At 35.3% G+C, this 26410-nt stretch overlaps 1 protein-coding gene across 1 annotated transcript in view; it reads right to left on the bottom strand.

The window, feature by feature from the left end:
• Positions 1–26410, bottom strand: part of ABCA13 (ATP binding cassette subfamily A member 13) — a 492370-nt gene that overhangs the window by 398157 nt on the left and 67803 nt on the right. The window contains exons 11-15 of the mRNA XM_017956721.3: positions 25822–25949; positions 24898–24998; positions 24480–24647; positions 22597–22799; positions 21672–21811 (exon numbers count right to left, since the gene is read on the bottom strand). Coding sequence (XP_017812210.3) covers positions 21672–21811; positions 22597–22799; positions 24480–24647; positions 24898–24998; positions 25822–25949 — 740 coding nt within the window. The remainder of the gene's footprint in view (positions 1–21671; positions 21812–22596; positions 22800–24479; positions 24648–24897; positions 24999–25821; positions 25950–26410) is intronic.

Below are 26410 nucleotides of genomic sequence, written 5' to 3'. Positions count from 1 at the left end.
ATTTAAAATCAGACTGAGCACTTTGCCAGTCCTGCCTAACAAATCTTAAAAACGAGATCCTAAAGAATCAAATTATTTCAAGCAATTTGTTTCAAGATTATTTATAGGCATGCAAGAATAATTAGCACAAAACAACGTTAAAATTTGTAATATTTGGAATTCAATAAAAAACTACCAGGCATGTAAAGAAGCAGAAAAATATGACCCATAATAAAGAGAAAAATCAATCAATCAAAAATGACAGCAATTATAGAACTAGCAGAAAGGAACATTAATCACATAAAATGTTTATGTTATTTAGTTCATACTATTAGGTTGATGCAAAAGTGTATGGCAAATCTATTTAAAAGCAATTACTTTTACGCCAACCTAATGTATAATTTACATGCTCAAAAAAACTCACAATTTGTAAGACTGGATAAAACAAGATCCAATTGTATGCTACATGCAAGAAATGCACTTGAAATATAAGGACATAAACAAGTCACAAGTAAAAGGATGGAAAAGGCATACCACCCTAACACTAATCAAAAGAAAGCTATCAAAGTAGGTTTCAGATGATAACATAATTATCATCTCATGATGATGAAAGTATCAATCAAGAACATATAACAATTCTAAATGTTTGCGAACATTACAACAGAGCTTCACAACACATGAAACAAAAACTAATAGAAATCTAAGAAGAAATGGAAAAATGTACAATTATAGTCAAGACATTTCAAAGCTGCTCAAGACAAAATATCAGTAAGGATGCAGAAGATTTGTACAATACTAGCAAGCAACTTGATGTAATTGCTGTTTATTAAAAAACTGCCACCCAACAACAACATAATACATATTCTTCTCCAGTGCATATAGAGCATTTATAAAGGTAGATCATTTTCCAGACCATAAAGCAAGTCCCAATAAACTTAACAGGATTAAAGTCCTACAAAGAATGTTCACTGGTTAAAATGAAATTAAATTGGATATCAATAACAGAAATATTTCTTGAAAATCCCAAATATTTGAAAAATAACAACACTTCTAAATAACTCAGAGACGAAAAAAGAAATCAAAAGGAAACACAGAAAGTACTTTGAACTGAATGAAAATGAAAGTACAACATGCCAGTATTTGTGGGATGCCTCTAAAAAAAGTATTTAGGGGCAAATGTATACCACTAAACACCTATATTAGAAAACAAAATGGTCTCAAATTGATGACCTCATCTCCCATGCAAAGCAATTAGAAGAGTCAGTTAAACCAAAACTAAGTAGAAAAAAGAAAGAAGAGTGGAAATCAAGGAAGTAAAAATAAAAACATTCAAGAAAAATGAATGAAATCAAAGGCTGGTTGTTTGAGAAGATCAATAATAAGACTGATATGCCTCTAGGCAGAGTGATCAAGAAAAAACGGCACTAGTTATCAATATCGTCTATGAGAAACGTGCCGTTACCACCTTTAATTTGATTCTAAACAAATTGAGAGAATAATAATAGAATACAGATTTTTTTAAAAAAAAACCCTTATGATACTAAATTGAACAACTTGAACAGCCCTAACCTATATTAAAAATTGAATTTGTAACTAAATATTTTCTAATAAAGAATCCTAAAAGCCTAGATGGCTTCATTAGTGAATTCTACCAAACATTTAAGTGAGAAATAATACCCATCCAACACAAACTCTTCCGGAAAATTGAGAATAAGAGACTACTTCTGAACTAATTCTATGAGGTTATGATTACCTATCAATATAAGACAAAGACAAATTAAGAAAAGACTACTAAAGACCACTATCCCTCAGAAAAACTGATTCAAAATGTAAACAAAATTTTAACAAATTAAATCCAATAATAGAAAAAAGGTAATTATTTTTATCAAGTAGAGTTTATCTCAGTTATGCAAGGTTAATTTAACATTTAAAAAATCAATGCAATTTACTATATGATTAGAATTTTTTAAAAAACTAAATTCAAAAAAATTTTTTTAAATCATCTCAATAGATGCAGAAAAACATTTGACAAATCTGACATCTATTCCTGATTAAAAACTCTTGCCAAATTAGGAATAAAAGAAAACTTCCCTAACCTAATAAAAAGTATCTATGAAAACCTATAGCCAACATTATACTCAATTGCCAAAGATTAAATGCTCCTCTTCCAGGATCAAGGAAAAGACAAAGAGGTTACCTTTCATCATTTCTATTCCATATTATACTAGAAGTGATAGCCAGTGTAGTAAGAATAAATAAAAGACATACAAAAACAATTAAACCATGTTTATTCACAGATAACATGATTTATAGACAATCTGATGAAATCTATAAAAATACTAAAAAGTAAATTTAGCATGTTTGCAGGATACAAGATGAATATACAAAAATTAAATGCATATTTGTATATACATTTATATGAGCAACAAATTACTGAAGACTGAAATTCTTAAGAATCAAACAATTTATAAAAGCACTACAAGTATTAAAATCTTAGGAATAAATCTGAAAAAAAGACGTGAAAGACTTTTAGAATGAAAACTACAAGGATTTGTTAAGGAAAAACAAAGAAGACAAAATAAATGGAGAGAGATATACCATGAGCTAGAACACTGAAAATAATTAAAAAGCTAATTCTCCCTTAATTCATCTATAAATTCAATTCAATCCTGGTTAAAATTCCAGCATAATTTTGAGAAACTGACAAGCAGATTCTAAAATTCATATGGAAAGGCAAATTGACCTAGAACAACTAAAAACAATTTTTTTAAAAAAAAGAACAAAATTAAAGGTCTAATACTACTTGAATTTAAGCTTTACTATAAAGCTATGATAACCAAGGTAGTTAATTTTGGTATAAATATAGACAAATAGATCACCGGGATAAAATAGAGAGTTCCGAAAAAGACCCACATATTCATACAACTACTTTTTGACAAAAATACCAATGTAATTCAATGGAAAAAGAGTAGCCTGCATAAGAAATTTTGCTGAAGCAATTAGGTCCCCTTATGCAAAAGTAATCATAATAAACTTCAGTATATGTCTACACCACATACAAAAATTAACACAAAATGAATTATAGACCTAAATTTAGGACATAAATCTATTAAACTTATAGAAAAAATACATAAGCAAAAATCTTTGCAACCTTGTGAGTTAGCAAAGGCTTCTTAGCTACAACACCAAAAGCAGGATCTATTAAGAAACAAAACGAAAAAAAAACGAAATATCATCAAAATTAAAATTCTGCTCCTGGATTACTTTGTTAAGAAGAACGAAAAGACAGTCCAGAGGCTGGGAGAAAATATTTGCAAAGCGTATGTCTGATAAAGAGTTTGTATCCTGTATACACAGGAAAATTATAAACTGAATAATAAACAAATAATCCAGTTTAAAAAGTAGGAAAGATTTGAATATAAAATTTATGGACAAAGATACAGATGGTATATAGGTCCATGAAAAGATAGGTGTTCAAAATTATTACTCATATAAACAAAACACACCTATTAGAATGATTAAAATGTAAAAGACTGATCATACCAAGTGTTGGTAAGAAAGTGGAGGTATTTTAACTCTCATGAACTGCCAATGGGAGTGTAAAAGAGTACAGCAACTTTAAAAAACAGTTTGTGAGTTTTGCAAAAGGCTAAGCATACAACTCCCACATAATCAAACCATTTCAATCTCAAGGAAAAGAAAGTATATTTCCAAACGAGACTTGTACATGAATGTTCACAGCAGCTTTACTTGTAAAGTCAGAAAGAGTCAGCAACCCAATTGTGAATTGTGTGAATGGATCGACAAACTGTGATACATCCATATGATGGAATAGTACTCAGTGATAAAAGGGATTAACACACTACAACATGAATGAATCTCAAACTAATTAATGCGAATTAATTATGCTAAGTAAAATAAGTTAGACAAAAAAGTACATACTGCATATTTCCATTTATAAAAATCTCTAGAAAATAAAAATTCAAATGCAGTGAGAGAAAGCAGAGCAATGGTAGCCTGGTGACCGGGCAGGAAGCCGGAATTGACAATAGAGAGGAAGCTTTTGGGAGTGATAAGACATTCACTGTCTTAATTGTAACGACAGTTTTATGGATATATGTATATGTCAACACTGATGTGATTACTACACATTGCATGCCTGTATGAAAATATTTCATGTTACTCATAAATATACATGCCTACTATGTAGGCATAATAATTAAAAAATTTAAAAAGCCCAACAGTATCAAATAATTTTTTAAACAAAGTACATAAATAAATAAAATCTTCCATATCAAATTCCCTGGCCATTAGTTGTAATGCCTCAAAATTGACACTCATTTTGGTGAGGAAGAAAAGGGTACTAATATTAATTGCATATGCCTACAATACTGTGCTAAGCATTTTACAAACATCATTTGATTTACTCTTCATAAGAACTCAGTAAAGAAAACTATGTAAAGTTTTATTTTACCACGGATAAAAGTAATTAAGAATCTGTGTCAGATGCAATATTTGCTACCAAGTCCATCTGCTTCCAAAACCCATGTCAAAACACCAAACAGTTCATGTTTTATCTGCATCATAAAATTGCACTCCATAAATTTAAGTAACCATAAGATATCACATTGACTAGAATAAATGATGTCTTTGTTATACCACATTCTTATCATATACAGTTGTTTTGTTTTGTTCTAACAGGAAAAGGAGGAAATAAAGAACGTATAACCTAATGATAAATGCGTAACAACAGCCAGTGCTTCTCAAACTTTCCTGTGCTTACAAGTCATCTAGGCATCTTCTTAAAATGCATACTCTGATTCAGTAGGTCTGAGATGGGGCCACAATTCTACATATCTAACAAGATCCAGATGATGTTGACACTGTTGTCCAGGTATCACACTTTGAGTAGCAATCATGTAAGCAAATCAGGTGTGCATGATACACGCAACACAAGCAAAAGAGAACACATAGTCTCTTGATTTACTTTGGTTAGTGTTCATCTCACCTTACCCACGTCTCTATATCATGATGAAAAATTCTGATACATTCATTTACTCAAAGCTATAATATTTCAAAGTTCAACATGGAAAGATTTGTATGCCTGATGTCTCTGAGGAGACTATATCAAGCAAGTATTTGAACACTCTTCTTTCAGTTGCTACCTGTCAAATTCCACTCATTCCACAAGTTCTGGTTCAAACAACTCAAATTGTTATCTGCTCTGTACACCAGACCTCTATGCTGACATACACCTCTAAATGTGTCTATATTTCTACCAACTTTGACTTTCTTAGGACTCTCCTATCAAGCTGTGGAATATCCAACGAAAAGAGGAGCCAAAACACCACTGAAATGAGAGTAGATAATATTAAAATATATAACCATGTAGATAAAATGAATAGAAAAGGAAACAACAGCAGTTGAGAAAGAGTTAGAAGGAAGAAAGCAAATGGACAAGGAGTATATAGCATAGAAGAGAAGGAAAAGTTTAAGCTTAAACTTCAAGAAGAAGAAATCAAAAGAAAGTAAAGTTAATTTCCTTCACAGAATCCCCCAAAGTCTCATGACTTAGAGGTATAAGCATCTGACTATAAGCAGGAGAGGTGGAACTAAAAATATGCAGATGGGTTTAGATAAAATTATGAGAAGAATAAATTCTAACACATTCTCTCCATCCCAGCCAGGCATCTACTCCTCTCCTATGTCAGTAGAAAGCTAGGGATTGACTAGTCTGAAGAAATAAAACCAGACTGACACAGAGCTTCCAGTAATAGACACAATTGATGGTATGGATGTCACAACATTACTGGAAATAGTGGGGATTAATTTAACCCGTTATTTTTGAACAGTGATATTTTCATCACCTCACGTTTTGTTTGTTTCCCATAATGCTGGCAGTCAGTTCTATTCCTTTCCATCTGTGTGTTGTTAGCAGGTATTTGAAGAATTCTATTTTGTAAGCTTTGGAGAAATTGAACTACCTAAAAGAAAAGATGTGCAACTATGCCAATAACTGAGAATCATCTCATGGGAGGTTGGCTTACTTCCTGATTATCCTAGAATGATGTCTTCCACTTTACAAGCCATCCCCTTTTACATGGCACTTTCCATCACCATTCTAGTGCCTTATTCTTAAATATGAATGAACAGTCTAGAATCATTACAAACTGAGGAAAGATTGCACATAAAAGATCACACAAATGAAAAAAAGAAAAACCCAGAAGAAGTTAGGAATTCATACAGGGGATTCAACTGATGGCTAACAGGAGTTCTGAAAAGAAAAAAACAAGGCAGGGTTTGAAATTACCAAAGAAATAATGCAAAAACATTTTCCAAAATGTTTATTTTTAAGTATCATACTAACTTAAGTCTTCATACAATTTCAGAATATTTGGACTAAAAAAGAATTCTAAAGTTTACCAGTGAGAAGGAAAAGGGGGTGGGGAAGCTACATTAAAAAAAAATTAGAAATTTTATCTACAGATCTTATCAACAAGAACCTATAAACTAAAATAAAGTTCTTCCCAAACTTTTTGAAGACATGACATATGATAAATAAAAATATTTGTCAGGCATACTGGAGTAAATAGACAGGGTTGCTCACAGCTAAAAGCTATCAGCTCAGCCTAAAAATTTCAGACTGAGAGAGTCAATATACTGGCATATTGGCTTCAATATAACATGGTACATGAGGCAAACTAATTTCAAATTTATGTTTTTATGCCCAACTAAATTACCAATCAAAATTGAGAGGGAAAAAAAAGACATTTTAAGACATACAAACTCTAAAAATCACTTACCTACAAAGTGTTCTCTGAAAAAGTTTCTGGAAGATATGCTTCTCTAAAACAAGAGTGTAAACCAAGAAAGATAAAACATAGAATCCAGAAAACAAGCTCCAACACAGAAAAGCAGAGTAGGGACTTTTCAGGGATATAGGTAAAAGAATCACCAGACAGTAACCCCCGGCTCTAGGGGACCACAAAACTACAATTGGAGCATGAAGACCATAGAGCATTAAGCCAACAGGAAAAACAGAAGAAGTTGTTTATACAGTTATAGGTCATCTAACATTTTTTACCATGTTAATATTGTACAGATTTGGCAAGTGTAGGTTAAATTGGTGATTAATGCATAGAAAACTGTCAAATGAAAATAATGAGCCAATTATTAACTCAAGAAAAATAGAACAGTGTGCAAGAAAGAATATGTGATCCTGGTTCCCCACAAAATTAAGAAACGAACACTATTATCATTGACGTAGCACTGTAAGCCTGCAGCATTGAATTAACAAAAATGTGATAAAACTACATTGGTAAGATGTTAAAGGGGAAATATGTAAGGAAATGAGGAGCATGTAAGAGAAGCAGTCCTCACTTTACACAGTGGAAAGTCAAAAATAATAGCTCATATAAAATGTCAAGGATTAGTTGAGGAGGCATATTAGTTAGAAATAAAAAGGTAAAAGTACTGAACTGAATGAGTCTGCCTCTTAAAAATTAGGGTTGGAGAGGGAGGGACAGAGGATTCCTGTTTTTCATTTTGTCTTATATTTGACATCAGTGTCTATGTACTAATTTGATACAAATTAAAAACAAATTTAAAAACATAAATATGTCTTTAACCTTTGAAGGCTAATTTGGACCCTTGTAACTCTCACCCATTAGCTGTGGTGCTTCTCCCTATAGAAACATAAAACAAGATTTATCTTTAAAGCACCTGGCACAAATTGTATGGCCCATGACACACCAAAGAATGTATACTTTAATGTTGATCCTATATTAAATACTTATGCAACAGCAAAATAAACTATTAACCAAGTAAACAGGCAACCTACAGAATGGGGAAAAATATTTTAAAACTATGCATCCAACAAAGGCCTAATATCCAGAATCAATAAGGAACTTAATCCAGTGAGGAGAAAACAACCCCATTTGAAAGTGGGCAAAAGACATGAACAGACACTTCCAAAAAGGGGACATGCAAGTGGCCAAAAAAAAATATTTAAAAATCCTCAACATCACTAATCATCAGAGAAATGCAAGTCAAAACTTCAGTGAGATATCATCTCATAGCAGTCAGAATGGCTATTATTAAAAAGTAAAGAAACAACAGATGCTGGCAAGGCTGCAGTGAAAAGGCAATGCTTATACACTGCTGGAGGAATGTAAATTAGTTTTGCCATAGTTTAAAACAGTTTGGAAATTTCTCAAATAATTTAAAACAGAACTGTCATCAACTACAAATAAAGACCCTGCACAAAGCCTCTTTCCTCTAAAAATATCCAGAAAAGAAGCCAACTGACTGTATTCAAATTACACCACAGTTAAAGAAACATCAGCTGACACAGATGAGAAAGAACCATAGCAAAAACTCTGGCAACTCAAAAAGTCAGATTGTCTTCTTTCCTCTACATGACTGCACTAGTTCCCCAGCAAGTGTTCTTAACCAGGCTGACATGGCTGAAATGACAGACTTCAGAAATATGGATAGGAACAAAGATCATTGAGATAGAGGAGAAAGTTGAAACTGAATCCAAGAAATCTAAGGAATGTAAGAAAATGATACAGGAGCCTAAAAATGAAATGGCCATTACAAGAAAGAATAGAACTGATCTCATAGAGCTGAAAAACACACTATAAGAATTTTATAATACAACTGCAAGTATTCACAGCAGAATAGACCAAGTTGAGGAAAGAATAACAGGGCTCTCACACACAAAGGAGAAATAAGTCCCTTTTGAGACAAGCAAATGCTAAAGGAATTCAATACCACAAGACCTGCCTCACAAGAAATACTTAAGGGAGTGCTAAATATGGAAATGAAAGACAGTTACTGGGCACCACAAAAACAAACTTAAGTATATAGATTATTAACACTATAAAGCAACCACACAATCAAGTCTGCATAGTAACCAACTAACAACATGATGTCAGAATCATATCTGCACATATTAATATTAACTTTGAATGTAAACAGGCTAAAACTATGCATGCTGCAATTAGAAGACACAGAGTGGAAGTTGGATAAAGAAGTAAGACTCAACTGTATGTGTCTTCAAGAGACCCATCTCACATGCAATGACACCCGTAAGCTCAAAGAAAAGGAATGGAGAAAAATCTGCCAAGCAAACGGAAAACGGAAAAAAGCAGGGCTTGCTATTCTAACTTTAGACAAAACAAACTTTAAACCAACAATAATTTTAAAAGACCAAGAAGGACATTACGTAATGGTAAGGGGTTTAATCCAACAAGAAGACCTAGCTTTCCTACATATATACGCATCCAACACAGGAGCATCCAGATTCATAAAATGAGTTCATAGAGACCTACAATGAAATTTACATAACCACACAATAATAGAAGGAGAATTCAACACCCCATTGACAATATTAGATCAAGACAGAAAACTAACAAAGATATTTGGGACTTGAACTTGACTCTTGACAAAATGGGCCTAACAGACTTCTACAGAACTCTCTACCACAAAACAACAGAAAACACATTCTTCTCACGTGCACATGGTGCATATTCTAAAATCAACCACATTATTGGCCATAAAACAATCCTCAGCAAATTAAAAAAATCACACCAAACACACTATCAGACCACAGCACAGTAAAAATAGAAACTAACACCAAAAAAATTGCTCAAAACTATAAAATTGCATGGAAATTACACAATCTGCTTCTGCATGACTTACAGGTAACAATAAAATTAAGGCAGAAATCATGAAATTCTTAGAAAACTAATGAGAACAAAGATACAGAAAAGAATCTCTGGGACATAGGTAAAGCAGTGTGAAGAGGGAAGTTTATAGCACTAAACACCCACATTGAAAATTTAGAAAGATACAAAATTCATAACCTAACATCACATCTAAAGGAACAAGAAAAAAAAAGAGCAAACCAACCCCAAAGCTAGCAGAAAACAAGAAATAACCAGAATCAGAGCTAAACTGAAGAAAATTAAGACACACACACACACACACACACACACACACAGACACAAAACGTACAAAAGATCAACGGGTGCACAGCTTGGTTTCTTGAAAGAATAAATAAGATTGATAGACTGTTAGCTAGGCTAATAAAGAAAAAAAGAGAGAAGATCTTAATAAATAATCAGAAATGAAAAAGGGGACATTACCACTGACCCCAAAGAATTTTTTTTAAAAGCCTCAAAGACTATTACAAACACCTCTATGCAAACAAACTACATAAACTAAAAGAAATGAATGAATTCCTGAAAACATACAACTGCCAAGATCAAACCAGGAAGAAACTGGATCCCTGAACAGATCAATATGAATTCTGAAATTGAATCAGTAATTTAAAAGACTACTAAAAAGGTCGGGCATGGTAGTTCACACCTATAATCCCTGCACTTTGGGAGGCCACGGCAGAAGGATTGCTTGAGTCCAGGAGTTCAAGACCGGCTTGAGCAGCGTAGCAGGACCCTGCCTCTACAAAAAATTTAAAAATAAGCTGGGCGTGGTGGCACATGCATGTAGTTCTAGATACTAGGGAGGTTGAGGCAGGAGGGTTGCTTGACCCTAGGAGGTCGACGGTTCAGTGAACCTTGATTGCATCACTTCACTCCAGCCTAGGCAACAGAGTGAGATCCTGTCTCAAAAATAAATAAATGAATAAACTCACAGGTGAATTCTACCAAATGTATAAAGAAGAGCTCATACCATCCCTACTGAAACTATTCCAAAAATTGGAGAGGAGAGACCCCTCCCTAACTCATTCTATGAGGGTAGCATCATCCTGATACCAAACCCTGGTAGAGACACAACAACAACAACAAAAACTTCAGGCCAATATGCCTGATGAACATAGATGCAAAAATCCTCAACAATATATTATCAAACCAAATCAGCAGCACATCAGAAAGCTAATCCACTACAATCAAGTAGGCTTTATCCCAGGGTTGAAAATTTGGTCCAACATATACAAATCAGTAAATGTGATTTATCACATAAACAGAACTAAAAACAAAAACCACATGATCATCTCAATAGATGCAGAAAAGGCTACTGATAAAATTCAACATCCCTTCATTTTAAAAACCCTTAACAAACCAGGCATTGAAGGAACATACCTCAAAGTAATAACAGCCATCGATGAAAAACACACAGCCAAAATCATATCAAGTGGGAAAGAGCTAGAAGAATTTCCCTTTAGAACTGTAACAGGACAAAGATGCCTACTCTCACCACTCCTATTCACCATCATACTGAAAGTCCTAGCCAGAGCAATTAGGCAAGAGAAAGAAATGAAAGGCAGCCAAACAGGAAAAGAGGAAGTCTCCAAACAGGGATAGTTTTATCCTTGTTTGCAAGATGATACAGTCCTATACCTAGAAAACCCCATAGTCTGCCCCAAAGCCCCTAGATCTGATAAGCAACTTCAGCAAAATTTCAGAATACAAAATCAATGTACAAACCAACAACATCCAAGATGAAAGCCAAATCAAGAGCACAATCACATTCACAATAGCCACAAAAAGAATAAAATACCTAGGAATACAGCTAACCAGGAAGGTGAAAGATCTCCTCAATGAGAATTAAAAAACACTGCTCAAAAAAATCACAGGTGATACAAACAAATGGAACAACATCCCATGTTCATGGATAAGAAGAATCAATATTATTAAGATTGCCATATTGCCCAAAGCAATTCACAGATTCAGTGTTATTTTTATCAAACTACCAATGGCATTCTTTACATAATTTGAAAAAAAGGTATTTAGAAATTCATATGGAATCAAAAAAGTGCCCAAATATCCAGGGCAATCCCAAGCAAAAGAGCAATGCTCTACGGATTACATTACCCACCTCCAAACGATACTACATGGCTACAGGAAACAAAATGACATGGTACTGGTAAAGCAATAAAAATAAAAAATAAAACACATATACCAGTGGAACAGAATAGCGAGCCCAGAGCCCAGAAAAAAGACCATACACCTAAAACCATCGATCTGTGACAAAGTTCACAAAAACTAGCAATACAGAAAGGATTTCTTAATCAATAAATGGTGCTGGAATAACTGGCTAGCCATGTGCAGAAGATTGAAGCTGGATCCCTTTCTCACCTCATATTAAAAAATCAATGCAAGATGGATTAAAGATTTAAACGTTAAACCTAAAACTATCAATATCCTGGAAGATAACCTAGGCAATATCATTCCACACATGGGAACAGCAAGATGAAGATATCAGAGTTATTGCAACAACAACAAAAAAATTGACAAATAGTACCCAGTTAAACTAAAGAGCTTCTGCACAGCAAAAGAAACTATCAAGAGAGTAAACAGACACCCTACAGAATGGGAGAAAATATTTGCAAACTATGCATCCAACAAAGGTCTAATATCCAGAATCTATAAAGAATTTAAATGAATCAGCAAACAGAAAATAAACAACGCCATTAAAAAGTGGGGGAAAGACATGAACAGACACTTTTTAGAAGAAGACATGCACATGGCCAATAAGCATATGAAAAAATACTCAACTGCATTAGAGAAATGCAAATCAAAACCACTATGAGATACCATCTCACTGCAGTCAGAATGGCTATCATTAAAAAGTCAAAAAGTAACAGATGCTGGTGAGGTTGTGGAGAAACCGTAACAGTTATACACTGTTGGAGGGAAAGTAAATTAGTTCAACATTGTGGAAAACAGTGTGGCCATTTCTTAAAGAACTGAGAACAGAATTACCATATGACCCAGCAGTCCCATTATTCTGTATATACCCAAAGGAATGTGTACCATTCTACCATAAAGACACATGCACGCATATGCTCATCACAGTACTATTCTCAATAGCAAAGTCATGGAATCCACCTAGGTGTCCATCAAGAGTTGATTGGATAAAGAAAAGGTAGTACATATACCCCCAAGAAACACTACACAGCCATAAAAAAGAATGAAATCATGTCCTTTGCAGAACATGGGTGTAGCTGGGGGCCACTATTCCCAGCAAATTAATTCAGGAACAGAAAACCAAATACCACATGTTCTCATTTATAAGTGGGAGCTAAACACGGTGTACATATGAATATAAAAGTGGCAACAATAGAAATTGGGAGCTAAAGATTAGGGAAAGAGGAGTGGGTAAGGGTTGAAAAACTAGCTATTGGGTACTATGCTCACTACCTGGGTGATGGGATCATCACACACTGTCTTAAGTATTAATTCCTTTAATATTACGAAACTTATTTATAGATGAGGAAACTGAAGGGATTTGCCACCAAATCACATGGCTAATCTGTTGCAAAGCCAAGATTAGAAACTAATTAGTCTGATTCCAGCATTCAAGCTCTTTACCACAACACTATTCATGCTGAGAAAGCTTCTCAAGGCTGAACTACTGAGTCACAGGCACAGTCTTTCTCACTCAGAGGTTAGTGACATGACAGCTTTGAATTCTAAATTGAAAAAAACATTTCTGTATGTAGCAGACTAGACGGTTGTAGTCCAACTCTTCCACTAAAAACATCCAGAAAAGTGAGAACAATATTTGTAATGGTTTTTAAGGCATCAGAGAGCTACTGAGGCACTGGGAATTTGTGTGCTAACATTACAGAAGAGAGAAGACAGGAGAGATGAAGTCCAACATTTGAAGCTACTTTTCCACTGTGGGCAATTGTTTCCAAAACAAAAATGAGGGAAGAGAGGCTGAGAAAATAATAACTTTCAAAAGTCTCACAAGACTAGGAAAGAAACTGAAATTCACAGACAGCTAAGGAAAAATTGCCTTTGATAAACACCACAACTTTAGGTTGGTACCCTCAGAGGGCTACACCCCAGTAGTACAAGAAGACAAGAAACAATCGAGCTCTCACAAAGTTTCATAGCATGCTCAAAAATAGTTTAATCCCTGACTGAATTAAAGCAATATGCCTCCACTCTCACTGCCTATCAGAAACAAAACTAAAGCACCTCTGCAAGAAAAAAAAAAAAAAATCATGCAGAGTGTGACACTATCTCCACATGTAATGTCTGAAATGCATTTAATAAAAAGATGTATGTAGAGTGCTTTGGGTGTGCAAGGCAGGAGAATCTCTTAAGGCCAGGAGTTCAAGATTAGCCTGGGCAATACAGCAAGACCCTATCTCAAAAATTAAAATTAAAAAATTAGCTGCAAATGGTGGTATATGCCTGTTGTCATAGCTACTTGGGAGACTGAGACAAAAGGATCACTTGAGTCTCATAATTCGAGGCTACAGTGAGCTATGGTTGTACCACTGCATTCCACCCTGGGCAGTAGAGTGAGACTCTACCACTTAAAAGAAAAAAAGTTGTATAAAAAACAGTAAGAATTGGGGAAAAAATAGGAAAAGCATACAACAGAAACCGACACCCAGAAAATAAAGTTATTGAAGTTATCAGGCACAAAATATTTAGTAAAACCTATAAAATAAAATGAAACTTCTAGAACATATATTAACTGAAATTAAGAATTAAAGGAGTAAGCTTAATTAAACACATTCTGCAGAGAGAATTTCTCAACTAGAAAATAAATCAGAGAAAACCACCCAGACTGAGGCACAGAGACTGAAGAAAAAGGAGGAACAATACAGAATAAAGAAGAAACATTTGGGAAACACACACAAACACACACAGACACACACACACACATAAGTAGAGTCCTGATAAGAAAAAAAAGAAAAAGAAATTGAGGTAAAAGAAATATATAAAGACATAGTAATATGAAATTGTTCAAAGACGATATAAATATATAAGTCCATACATCTTAAGTCCTCAAGATGGATAAATATGAAGAAATATTCCAAGTGCTGTAGCTCATGCCTGTAATCCCAGCACTTTGGGAGGCTGAGGCAGGTGGATCACTTGAGCTGAGGAGTTTGGGACCAGCCTGGGCAACATGGCAAAACCCCATTTCTATAAGAAATACAAATTAGCCAGGTGCTGTGGCATGCACCTGTAGTCCCAGCTACTCAGGAGGCAAAGTCAGGAGAATCACTTGAGCCTGGAAGCAGAGGTTGCAGTGAGATGAGATTGCACCATTGCACTAGAAATCAGTTAAGAAGATGCGAAAACCAAGTAAATCCCTAATAATCCAAGAAAATGTCACACTCATTGTGAAATTTTGTGACATTTTTCTCACTCACTCTTCATCCCCTTCATGGCACAATATGCCACTGTCAGGAAGATGTGTATCAATTCCAAGTTCCTCCCTCAGTATACGAGGGATAAAATGGAACTTGCTGGCAATATTTGGCTTGCCTAGGGGCTGCCAAAGTGACTGGTTTCTATCTTGCCTGATGTAGAGCACAGATGAGAAAAGTGGCATAGTTTGGATGCCAGGTTGGAGGCCACTGAAAGCAGCAGTCAGTCACTGTGGCATGCTAGAGCTGCAGGGAGTCGGCAGACCTGTAGGTGGCTAGGAGTGATCAATGATGGACATAGGAATATAATAAACATCCAAGGCTTTTGAGATGAACCAAGAGACTGAATAAATTAATATATTTTAAAGCATATACTATGTATGCAGGGAAGTGGAATAAAAATACACATTTAGGTTTAGGGAATACACATCCTTAGAAAAGACTTAAAAGGACCCTGAATCTTTAAAACAGTTTGGGCAATGAAGGTCTTCCCCTGTACAAAAACATTCTACAAAAGCTGAGGAAAGTGGAAGTTTTTTTCAAGTGTCCAAATCTCAGCAGAAGATAACAAGACATACCAAAATAAAACAGAGTAACAGGAATGATTCAGAGGAACAAGATAAATCTCTAGAGACTGTCCGCTAAAGAAATGCAGGCCTCTGACTTACTTGATAAATAAATTGGAAACAACTACCTTAAATATGGCCAATGAACTCAAAGAAAACACAGAGAAAAACAACTAAACTAAATCTAGAAAATGGTTTATAAACAAAGTGGAATATTAGCAAAGAGATAGAGATTACGGTCATATACCACATAATGAAGTTTGCTCCCATAAGATTATAATACTATATTTTTACCTTACCTTTTTATGTTATATATGTTTAAATATACAAATACTTACTATCATGTTACAATTGCCTACAGTCTTCAGTAGAATAACCTGTATATGTTTGTGGCCTAGGAACAATAGGCTAACCATATAGTCCAGGTATGGAGTAGGTTATACCATCTAGGTTTGTGTAAACATACTCTATGATGTTTGAACAATGGCAAAATTGCCTAACAATGCATTTCTCAGAATGCACCCACATTATTAAGTGATGCATGGCTGTATTTACAAAGAGCCCAAAAGAAAATATGGAACTAAAAAATTGAATAACTGAATTTAGAAATTCAAGCAAAAGAAAGAATCAGCAAACTTAAAGGTGGGTCTTATGAAACAACCAAATCAGAGGAGCAAAGAAAAAGAAAATGAACACAGCCCAAAGAATTTATGAGACACCATCAAGCCAACCAATATACACAGGCAGAAGAGGAGAAAAAGAGAAAGGGGCAGAGAGTGCATTTAAAGAATTAATGGCAGAAAACACTCCACATTTGAAAAATAAATGGATATACAAATGTAAGAAGTTGAAAAACTTCAAGTAGCATAAACCCAAAGAGACCCATAAGAAGGCACATTATAATGAAACTATCGAAAGTCAAAGACAAAGGGGGAATCTTAAAAGCAGCAAAAGAAAAACGACTTACAACATACAATGGAGCTTTTATAAGATTACCAACTGACTTATCTTACATGCCAGAAGGCAGTTGAATGACATATGTAAAGCGCTGAAAGAACAACAACAACAACAACAAAAACCTGTCAACTGAGAACACCATATTTAACAAAGTATTCTTCAAAAGTGGAAGTAAAATTAACACTTTTTCATATGAATGAAAACGGACAGAGTTCCTTAACACTAAACTTTTCCTACAAGAAATGCTAAAGGAAGTCTTCCAAGTCAAAACAAAAAAATGTTAGGCAGTAATGTAAAGTCATTCAATTATATAAGGTTTGCTAGTAAAGATCAATACATGAACAAATATACAAACCTATTATTGTAATTTTGGTTTATATCTTCATAACTTTTATAAAGCATAAAAATATATATCTAAATACAGACAAAGGGCAATGAGAAGGGAATCAAATCATAAGTCAATTAAATACACACTAAAAAGGAAGTAATGCAGGAAATGTGGGATAAGAAAGCTGTAAGACAGTCTAAAAACAAATGTCAAAATGGTAAAAGTAAGTCTTTCCCTATCAATAATTACTTTAAATGTAAATGGATTAAGTTCCCCTATCAAAAGACACAAATTAGTATAATGGATGAAAATATAGGATCCAACTTCATGCTGTCTTCAAGAGAAGCACTTTGGATCTAAGGACACACATAAGTCAACAGAGAAAGAGTGAGAAAAGATATTTCATGAAAATAGTAACCAAAAGAGAATAAGACATCCATACCAATATGAGACAAACAGACTTCAAGTCAAAAACTGTTACAAAACACAAAGAAGGACATTATATAATTATAAAAGAATCAATTCACCAAAACAGATAAAATAATTATTAATATCTATGCACCAAACATCAGAGCTCCTAAATGAAGCAAACATTGACAGAATTGAAGAGAAAGATAACAGTTCTACTATAACAGTAGGAGACTTCAGTACCCCACTATTAGTAATAGATAGAACAACCAGACAAAACATCAGTAAGAAGAAAAAGGAAACAGAGAAATTGAACAACATTACAGAAAAATTAGACCTAACAAACATGTACAAAATGTTCCACTCAACAGCAGCATAATACATATTTTTCTCAAGTCTACATAGAACATTCCCCGAAGATAAACTACATGTTAAGCTACAAAACAAGTCTTAATATATCTTAAAAGATTTAAATAATACAAAGTGTGTTTTCTTATTACAATGTAATGAAACTAGAAATTAGTAGTAGAAACAAAACTGAAAAATGTGGGGAAATTCAATAATACACTCCAACAAATAGGCCAAAACAGAAATCACAAGGGAAATTTAAAAATATTGTGAGATAATTGAAAATAAAATACAACACACCAAAAGTTAGTGAGACATAAGTGAAACAGCACTAAGAGGAACATATAAAGCTGTGAATGTTTACATTTAAAGAAAAGATCACAAATTATTAACTGAACTTCATGCCTTAAGGATGTAAAACCCAAAGCCAGCTGAAGGAAGGAACTACTAATTATTAAAATAGAGATAAATGAAATATAAATGAGAGAATCAACAAAACCAAAAGTTGATTATTTTAAAAGATCAACAATATTGACAAATTATTATCCAGATTGACAAAGAAAACTATGAGAAGACTCCAATAACTACAATCAGACACAAAAATGGGCATTATAACTGGTTTTATATAAATAAAAAGGATTACTGGAGAATACTATGAACAACTGCATATCAAAAGTTAGATAACTTAGAGGAAGTGAGTAAAATCCTAGAGTGACCGATCTACCAAGATCGATTTACGATAAAACAAAAACAGAAAATCAGAACAGACTAATAACTAGGAAGGAGCTTGAGTTAGCAATAAAAAATCTCCCAACCATCAAAATCCCAGAACCCCAACAGCTTCACTGGTAAATTCTACCAAATATTTAAAGAAAAATTAACATGAATCCTCCTCAAACTCTTCCAGAAGAAAAGAAAACACTTTCAAATGTTATGAGGTCAGCTTTACCCTGAGACCAAAACCAGACAAAGATAGCACAAGAAAGGAAAAGTATAGACCAATATCCTTGATAAACACTGATGCAAAAACCTCAACAAAGTGCTAGCAAATGGAATTCAATAGCGAATGTTTATAGCAGCATAATTCACAATTGCAAAAATATAGAGCCAATCCAAATGCCCATCAACCAACAAGTGGATAAAGAAATTGTGGTATACATATATACCATGGAATACTATTCAGCCATAAAAAGGAACAAAATAATGGCATTCGCAGTGACCTGGATGGAATTGGAGACCATTATTCTCAGTGCAGTAACTCAAAAATGGAAAACCCCAAACATTGTATGTTTTCACTCATAAGTGGGACCTAAGCTATGAGGATGCAAAGGCATAAGAATGACACAATGGACTTTGGGGACTCAGGGGGAAAGGGTTGCGGGTGAGGGATAAAAGACTACAAATTGGGTACAGTGTCTACTGCTCAGGTGATGGTGCACCCAAATCTCAGAAATCACCACTAAAGAACTTTTTCGTGTAACCAAATACCACTTGTTCCCCCAAAACCTATGAAAATAAAAAATAAACACAAACACAAAATAAAACAAAAACAGAACTAAATAGCAAAAAAAGAATTAATTAAAGGATTATACATCATGAACAAGTAGCATTTATTCTTATAATACAAAGATGGCTCAACACACAAAAATAAATCAATGCAATATACCACACTAACAGAATGAAGGAAAGAAAACACATAATCATCTCAATTGATGCAGATAAAAAGTTTGACAAAATTTAACACCCTTTCATAACACTTAACAAACTAGGAATAGAACACTACCTCAACATAATAAAACCATAATGAAAAGCCCGCAGCAAACATCATACTCAATGGTAAAAGACAAAGTGTTCCGCCGAGGCTGAACAGGAGCAAGGGTGCCACTTACCTTGTGAGTGCCAACATAGTACTAGAAAAGGTCTAGCCAACAGTGGGAGAGAGAGAAAGAAAAGGAAGAAAGGAAGGGAAAAGAAGAGAAGGGGAAAGGGAAGGGGAAGGAAGGGGAGGGAGGGAGGGGAGGGAGGAGGAGGGAGGAGGAGGAAGGAAAGGAAGAAGGGAAGGAAGGAGAAGGAAGGAAGGAAGGAAGGAAGGAAATCCAAATAAAATTATTTATTTTCACAGATAACGTAAACCTATATATAGAAAACGCTAAATATTCAACACACAAAAAAACTGTTAGAACTAATAAACTAAGTGAGCAAAGTGGCAAGATACAAAATCATTAACCAAAAATCAGTTGCATTTCTATACACCAACAATTAACAATTGTAAAGGAAAGCAAATCTATTTTCAATAGCATCAAAAGAGAAAAAATAATAATAAATTTAATTAAAGTGGTGTTTCAGCTAAACATTGGGGCACCAACTAGGACTAATACTACCATTTCATTAGATTATGCCAATTTTTAAGGCAAAAACAATTCTACAGCAAGAGTGTCATTTCCTAATGAGAAGAGTTCATCCAGTAAGAATATATATTTATTGTAGATTTTTTGCACCTAATAATATAACTTCAAATTATATGCAGCAAATTCTGATAAAACAAAAAGAAAATAGACAAATCTACTTGTATTTTGTATTAGTAACTGATAAAAGAAGCAAATAAGACACAAATAAGATATGAATGATTTGAGCAACACAATTAATATAGTTGACCTAATTAACAATATAAACTACTCTATCCAGCAATGACAGAATTCACATTCTTTCGAGGAGCACATACATTTATCAATGAACATATAGGCCATAAAGCATATCTCAACAAATTCAAAATATTAAAACATTCAGAATGTGTTTTCTCATTAAAGGGAAGTTAAGCTTGAATTTTTTTTTTTTTTCTTGAGACAGAATCTTACGCTGTTGCCCAGGGTGGAGTGCAGTGGTACGATCTTGGCTCACTGTAACTTCTGCCTCCCCTCTCTCATTCTCTTACCTTCCCTCTAACCTCTAGGTAGGGGAGAGAGGGATAGTGGTTGAGTCAGTCACTAATAGCCAATGATTTAAGATATCATGCCTACATAAGGAAGCTTCCATAAAAACCCAAAAGGGCAGTGTTCAGAATGCTCGTAGGTTGATGAGGACATGGAGGTGCTGGGAGGGTGGTAGGCCTGGAGAGGGCATAGAAGCTCCATGCTCCCACATACCTCACCCTATGCATTTCTTCCATCTACTGTTCCTAAATTATTTCTGCTTAATAAACCAGTAACCTAGGAAGTAAACTGTTTTTCTGCATTCTGTGACTTGTATCAGCAAATTATTGAACACAACAAGAGGCTCATGGGAATCCTGATTTATACTCAATTGATCAGAAGTGAGAAGGGAAGCCTGAACTTGGGGTTGGCCTCTGAAGTAGGGGCAATCTTGTGGGACTGAGCCCTTAACCTGTAGGATCTGATGCTAATTCCAGGTAGAGAGTGTAGGATACCCAGTTATGGTCAGTGGAGAAATGGAGAATTGCTTGTTGGGGAACAAATCCACACATATGGTCACAGAAGTGTTGGAAGTGTTCAGAGTGTGTATAGAGAAAAGCAGTTTGTGTTTCATTCTACAAGATCATGGGGTGTTGTCCCCAGTTGGAGCATCAATCTTAATGCTAAGTGAAGTGAGAAGGGCCACAGCAGAAAATCTGGACTCTTGTAAGTAGGATCATGACTAGTCTGCATATAGAAGTATTTATCACCCAAACTAGGACAGTCTTGAGAGTAAAAGGAGTCACTATTACAAATTTTGCAGGAACAACATGGCTCAGTCAAACCAGGACTTCTGGTAGATCTTGTCATAATTGATGAGAAAAAATTATAATCACAATGCCAAATTGTGCGTGGAGAGCGACCCATTTTAAGTCCCCCTTTGTTAAATAGGATAGACTCTCAGGAAATTATGTTACCTCACTAAAGGGGGAAAACATCCCCCATTCCTGTAATTTAGGCTACTGACTTACCCAATAGTCTGTTCTGGAAACTGTCTTGCATATTTACATAATGGGCCACTTCGCAAGTCTTCCTGATAAACTTTATGAAGTCTTTCCAATAATATGCTTGTTCCAGGGAAAACTGTGCTTTTTCAAGTGTATGAAATATCCTGCAGTCAAAAAGAATCCAGAGAAAATTAAAATTTAAAAATGATCTTGCAGATGACAGTTAGATCATTATAAATTTTTCTAAAAACAAATATATGCAAATGCATGGCAGTCCACTTATGTAAGGAAATAGAATCTTACGTAAGTGGTAGAAATAGTTCTACTAATTTTTTTAGTTTGTTTACACACTCCTCTACTTTGACTTGAAAAATGAGGAAAGCAATTTATGAGAATACATAAAATATAAGACAGAACAAGTCAACAAGTAAAAAAAGAGGAAAATTAAAGACCATAACAGGAAGTGAACTTAAAGATTAAGAAAATAAATATTCCCTATTTGACATATTTGATGAAGAACTTCCTAGCAGTCAAGGAAAATGGAAATTGATCACACATATAATTCACAGAGTCATAAAATAAAAACAAGGCAAATTTTATGCACAGTTACAGCTCCCGAGAGAAGCTTCCTTTTGGTAGTTAATGCATGATTTCTGAGTAATGACACAAACAAGAACTTCAATCACATGCATACCTTGGACTTACCAGGGATCCTCAATTTCTAATGAAAGATTAAGTCAGTGGTTAAACATTAAGGGAATCGTTTCATATTTTACAGTTTTTAGATGCTTTCCAACAGTACCAGTAGTTTAATATTTTTAAAATAAATAGAACCTCTTTCTATTCAAAATATAATCTGCCATATTGATTTATCATTTGTGTGGAAGGTGCAGTTGAAATCATTTTGATGTCCCGATTGTTTATAAGTTTCCCACAAACATGTACTTACACTGTGGAGACAAGCTGGGGCTTACAGTCACTAGAAAAGACATTCTCAGGAGAGGTATCGGCTCCCAGCAGCAGGAAGAGCCGAGTACAGGAAACGCTTGCTTCTGACAGCTGCGTCTCAAGTTCCTGCCAGTCCAAATATTCTTCAGGTATTAAAACTGACATATTTGTGCGCCAAGTAATGACCTCTTGCAAAATACGATCCTTAACAAGAAAAGAAGATATTGCTTATAATAAATAATCAATTCAAATGTGGGTATTTGAGATGCGGCCTTTACCTTGTATCACTTAACAAGGGGTCCACTCAAACTGTACATCAAAGATCGTGCCCTATGGCATGGTAATTATCTAAGTTATAGTTCCAGACTTGAATCTTTACTCATGTTCAGGTTAATAAGTCCAAAAATAAAACTTAATGCAATAATAAAGTGAATATTTTATTTCTTGATAGCTTGACACTGAACACAGTGTCATAGCTATCTGTGTTTGCTGGTTGTGACAAGTAGCCTGTGAATCAAGACCCCCTGAGAGTCTTATTCTTAGTACCACCTTCCACAATTCCTCTAGGCTGAGATCTGGCTCACACAAACCCATAAAAGGCAGCAGAAGTGAATTGTGCCAGATTGTGCCAGTTCCAGTTCTACCTTCTCTGAGGAGTGGCAGCTTCTACTCTCCCTCCTTGCCTGATCCTGTGTGCAGGATCCCTGGATAGCCATGTCAGAAGTCTGGTTACCCTGCTGAAAGGCCATATGGAGAGGCTACCTGGAGAAGAGACATCTTGAGTCTGAGAGGAGAGTGAGAGGCCTTCATCTCAGTATCCTAGCTAACCAGACTCCAGTCCTCACAGCCACCTGACTGCAACTACATGAATGATGCCCAGTAAGACCATCAGAAGAACCACCCCCACTGAGCCCAGTCAATCCATAGTCAGAAGAGAAAGAAAAGAATGTGCTTTGTTTTAGGTCACTGAACTTTGGGGTGATTTGTTAGTGATATGTATCCTAGGCATCATCAGAAAGGCTATCTCAAGTATATGTAACCTGTAAATATATAGTTTCCTGCTTTATATGAGACTACAAGTTAGGCTTTACAGATAAAAAGAAATTTGGGATGGGATTTCTGCCAGGAAAGAGCTGACATCCAGTCACAAGAAAGGTATTTGCAAACAGGTAATTTTTTTTGTGCCGGCATGCATTCACATACACTATTCTTCTTTTTTTTTTTTTTTTTTTTTTTTTTTTCATTTTTTTAATAGGGTCTCACATTGTTACCCAGGCTGGAGTGCAATGGTGTGATTATGGCTCACTGCAGCCTTGACTTGCTGGGCTCAAGCAATTCTCCCACCTCAGCCTCCTGAGTAGCTGGTATTACAGGTGTGTGCCACCACATCTGGCTAATTTTTGTTTTTGTTTTTGTAGAGATGGGGTTTAGCTATATTGCCCATGTTGGTCTTAAACTCCTGGGCTCAAAAGATCTGCCCACCTAGACCTCTCAAAGTGCAGAGACTACAGGCATGAGCTACCATGCCCAGCCCTTTGCTGGGAATGACTAATCACCAGAGAGACTCCTCTGCTGTTCTTAGCATGTGCAGCCAAGAATGAAGCAGATCAAGGATCCAGGAAGCCAGAAAAGCAGAAGTGGCCTGTTTTGAAAGTTTGAGGAATTTCAAGTAGGTTTTGGCCAGGCGGGTGGCATACAACCCTTCAGTCAGACAGAAGGGCCAGCACTGAAGGGCGGCTGAAGTTCAGAGAGCCACCTTCCTTTAAGTGTATGGGCTCATGGCAAAACTTTCCTCATCAAAACTCCAGGTTAAATATTAGCATCTTTGGTGAATTTAATCTTAAACTGGTGCTCTTAGAAGAGCTAAGATGGTAGAATACTTACAGCATCCTCTACTGAACCAAGTAGCTTGTTTAAAACACTGGTCTCAGAGGAGTTACAATAGCACACCAGTCCCTGGAGACCATCCCATATGCTGGAGTTTCCAGGGGGCAAAAAGACCTCCTTCTCAGAGAAACCACCATTTGGGCAGACAGCATTCTTCGCCAACATCTAAAAGATTAATAAGAGTGGGAAGGAGTAACATTTAAAGAGGCTTAGATACCCTCTTCATGGGCTCAAGAACTGCAAATACAATAAGCAATGATAAACATTTTAAACACAACATAAGGTTTTGGAAAACCTGCATATTGTTCCCTTTTTTTGCTAGCACAATTCACAAAAGGAGCAAAATTGAATATTGCAAGAGCTTCTTGAATGTTTTATTAAAATTGCTTATTTATAACTCTTTGCTGTGCTTTACCTGTTTTAGCTCCCAAAAGAACACATCCTTTTCCAGTTTCAACTGGTCAAGTTCAAACCATTTAAAATCATTAGCTGACGTCTCCAGGCAAATGAGGACTTCTGCAAAGTAGACAAATTGATCATTATTCACCTAAGGTAGGTAAGCTTGACTCCTACACATGGCCATGAATCAATAAACTGGATCCTGAAAACATGGATTTTTAAAAACTTGACCTATTATCATACATTTTCTTCTCTTCCTTAGAAAGGAAAACAGGAGTCATTGTAATATCATTTTATCCTTTCCAAAGACTAGTGAGTATGAGTTATCAGTTACAGAAGAGTTTTGCTTCTAAAGCAACAACCCCCTCACATTTTCCCTCTCCTCCCTGAGAAAATGAAACGGCTGCAGCCCATCTGGGCAAAAGTGCAAACCCGACTTCCTCAGAAGAGGGCCGAAGGAATAATGCTCACCATAGTCAAGAAAGTTCAAAGAAGGGCATTCTGCAAACCCAGGGGGAACACGATCTCCCTACCAGACACCAAGGAGCAGTGGTGGGAGGAGGCAGTAGAAGGAACAGAATACAAAAGATTCGCTTATTCACAATGCACTAAGGTCCCTTTCCAGCCTGAAAACCATGGATGCTGCTGTGAATGTGAAAGTCAACCCAGCCCTAGGACACTGCTTGTCATAGGCCACAGGATGGGCTTAAGGAAAACAGAAGGATGCGCTCTTCACAGTGCCCTCATTGTTTATTTAGCCTTGGTGTGTTGTATTTTAAATTCCCTAGAAGGCATCAGAGCAAAGCATAAATATGCATATGACACCAGCAAAGTTATCTCCCAACTTTACAATGTGTCAGGCAGTTTCAAGTCCATTTTCCAATAAATTTCATGTTTACTCTTAGTGAGTCGGGGACAAAGAACACCAGAGCTAGCTTACCTTGGACAAAATGTAAATTCTGAGCTATCGCATTTCTGAGAGCTCCATCAAGCTGAAGAAATCTCTTCAGTGCCGGCCACTGGGGCAGGTTTTGCAGCAAGCTTTGCAATTTCCACAGATGCTGTAATCTGAGTGCAAAAATAAATAAACGAAATAAAATGAAAGGTAGTTCAAAGTGCCAACTAGGGAAATAAAAATTCCATTCAAAGGAAAATATTCCACTACTTTGAGAAGTGTGTTCACCACACTGAAAGTCACACTTCATCACACAACCAGGTTCTTGACGAATTGCATTGTTTGAGTCACCCGATTTGGAGATTCTTTTGGTACTGAATGTGGATTAAACATTCTCTTTACTCCAAAATGGAAAAGTATATTCCTAGTAGTGTGTAAAAGAAGTGAGGGTTATGATAAAGTTTCATATGGGATCTAAAAACATTTGCCTTGAAGCCTATAGTTAATGAGACATAGAAAAATATTTTGAGAAAAGTTTCAAAATATAAAGATGGTGTGTGGTGGTGGACAGGACCCATTGCAGTGGTCCCAACTTGGGCCAATTGGCAATGCCTATAGGATTCTCCAAAGTCAA

The sequence above is a fragment of the Papio anubis genome, chromosome 4 (assembly GCF_008728515.1).
Source record: "Papio anubis isolate 15944 chromosome 4, Panubis1.0, whole genome shotgun sequence".
Lineage (NCBI taxonomy): Eukaryota > Metazoa > Chordata > Mammalia > Primates > Cercopithecidae > Papio > Papio anubis.
This window is presented reverse-complemented; position numbering and strand designations above follow the sequence as displayed.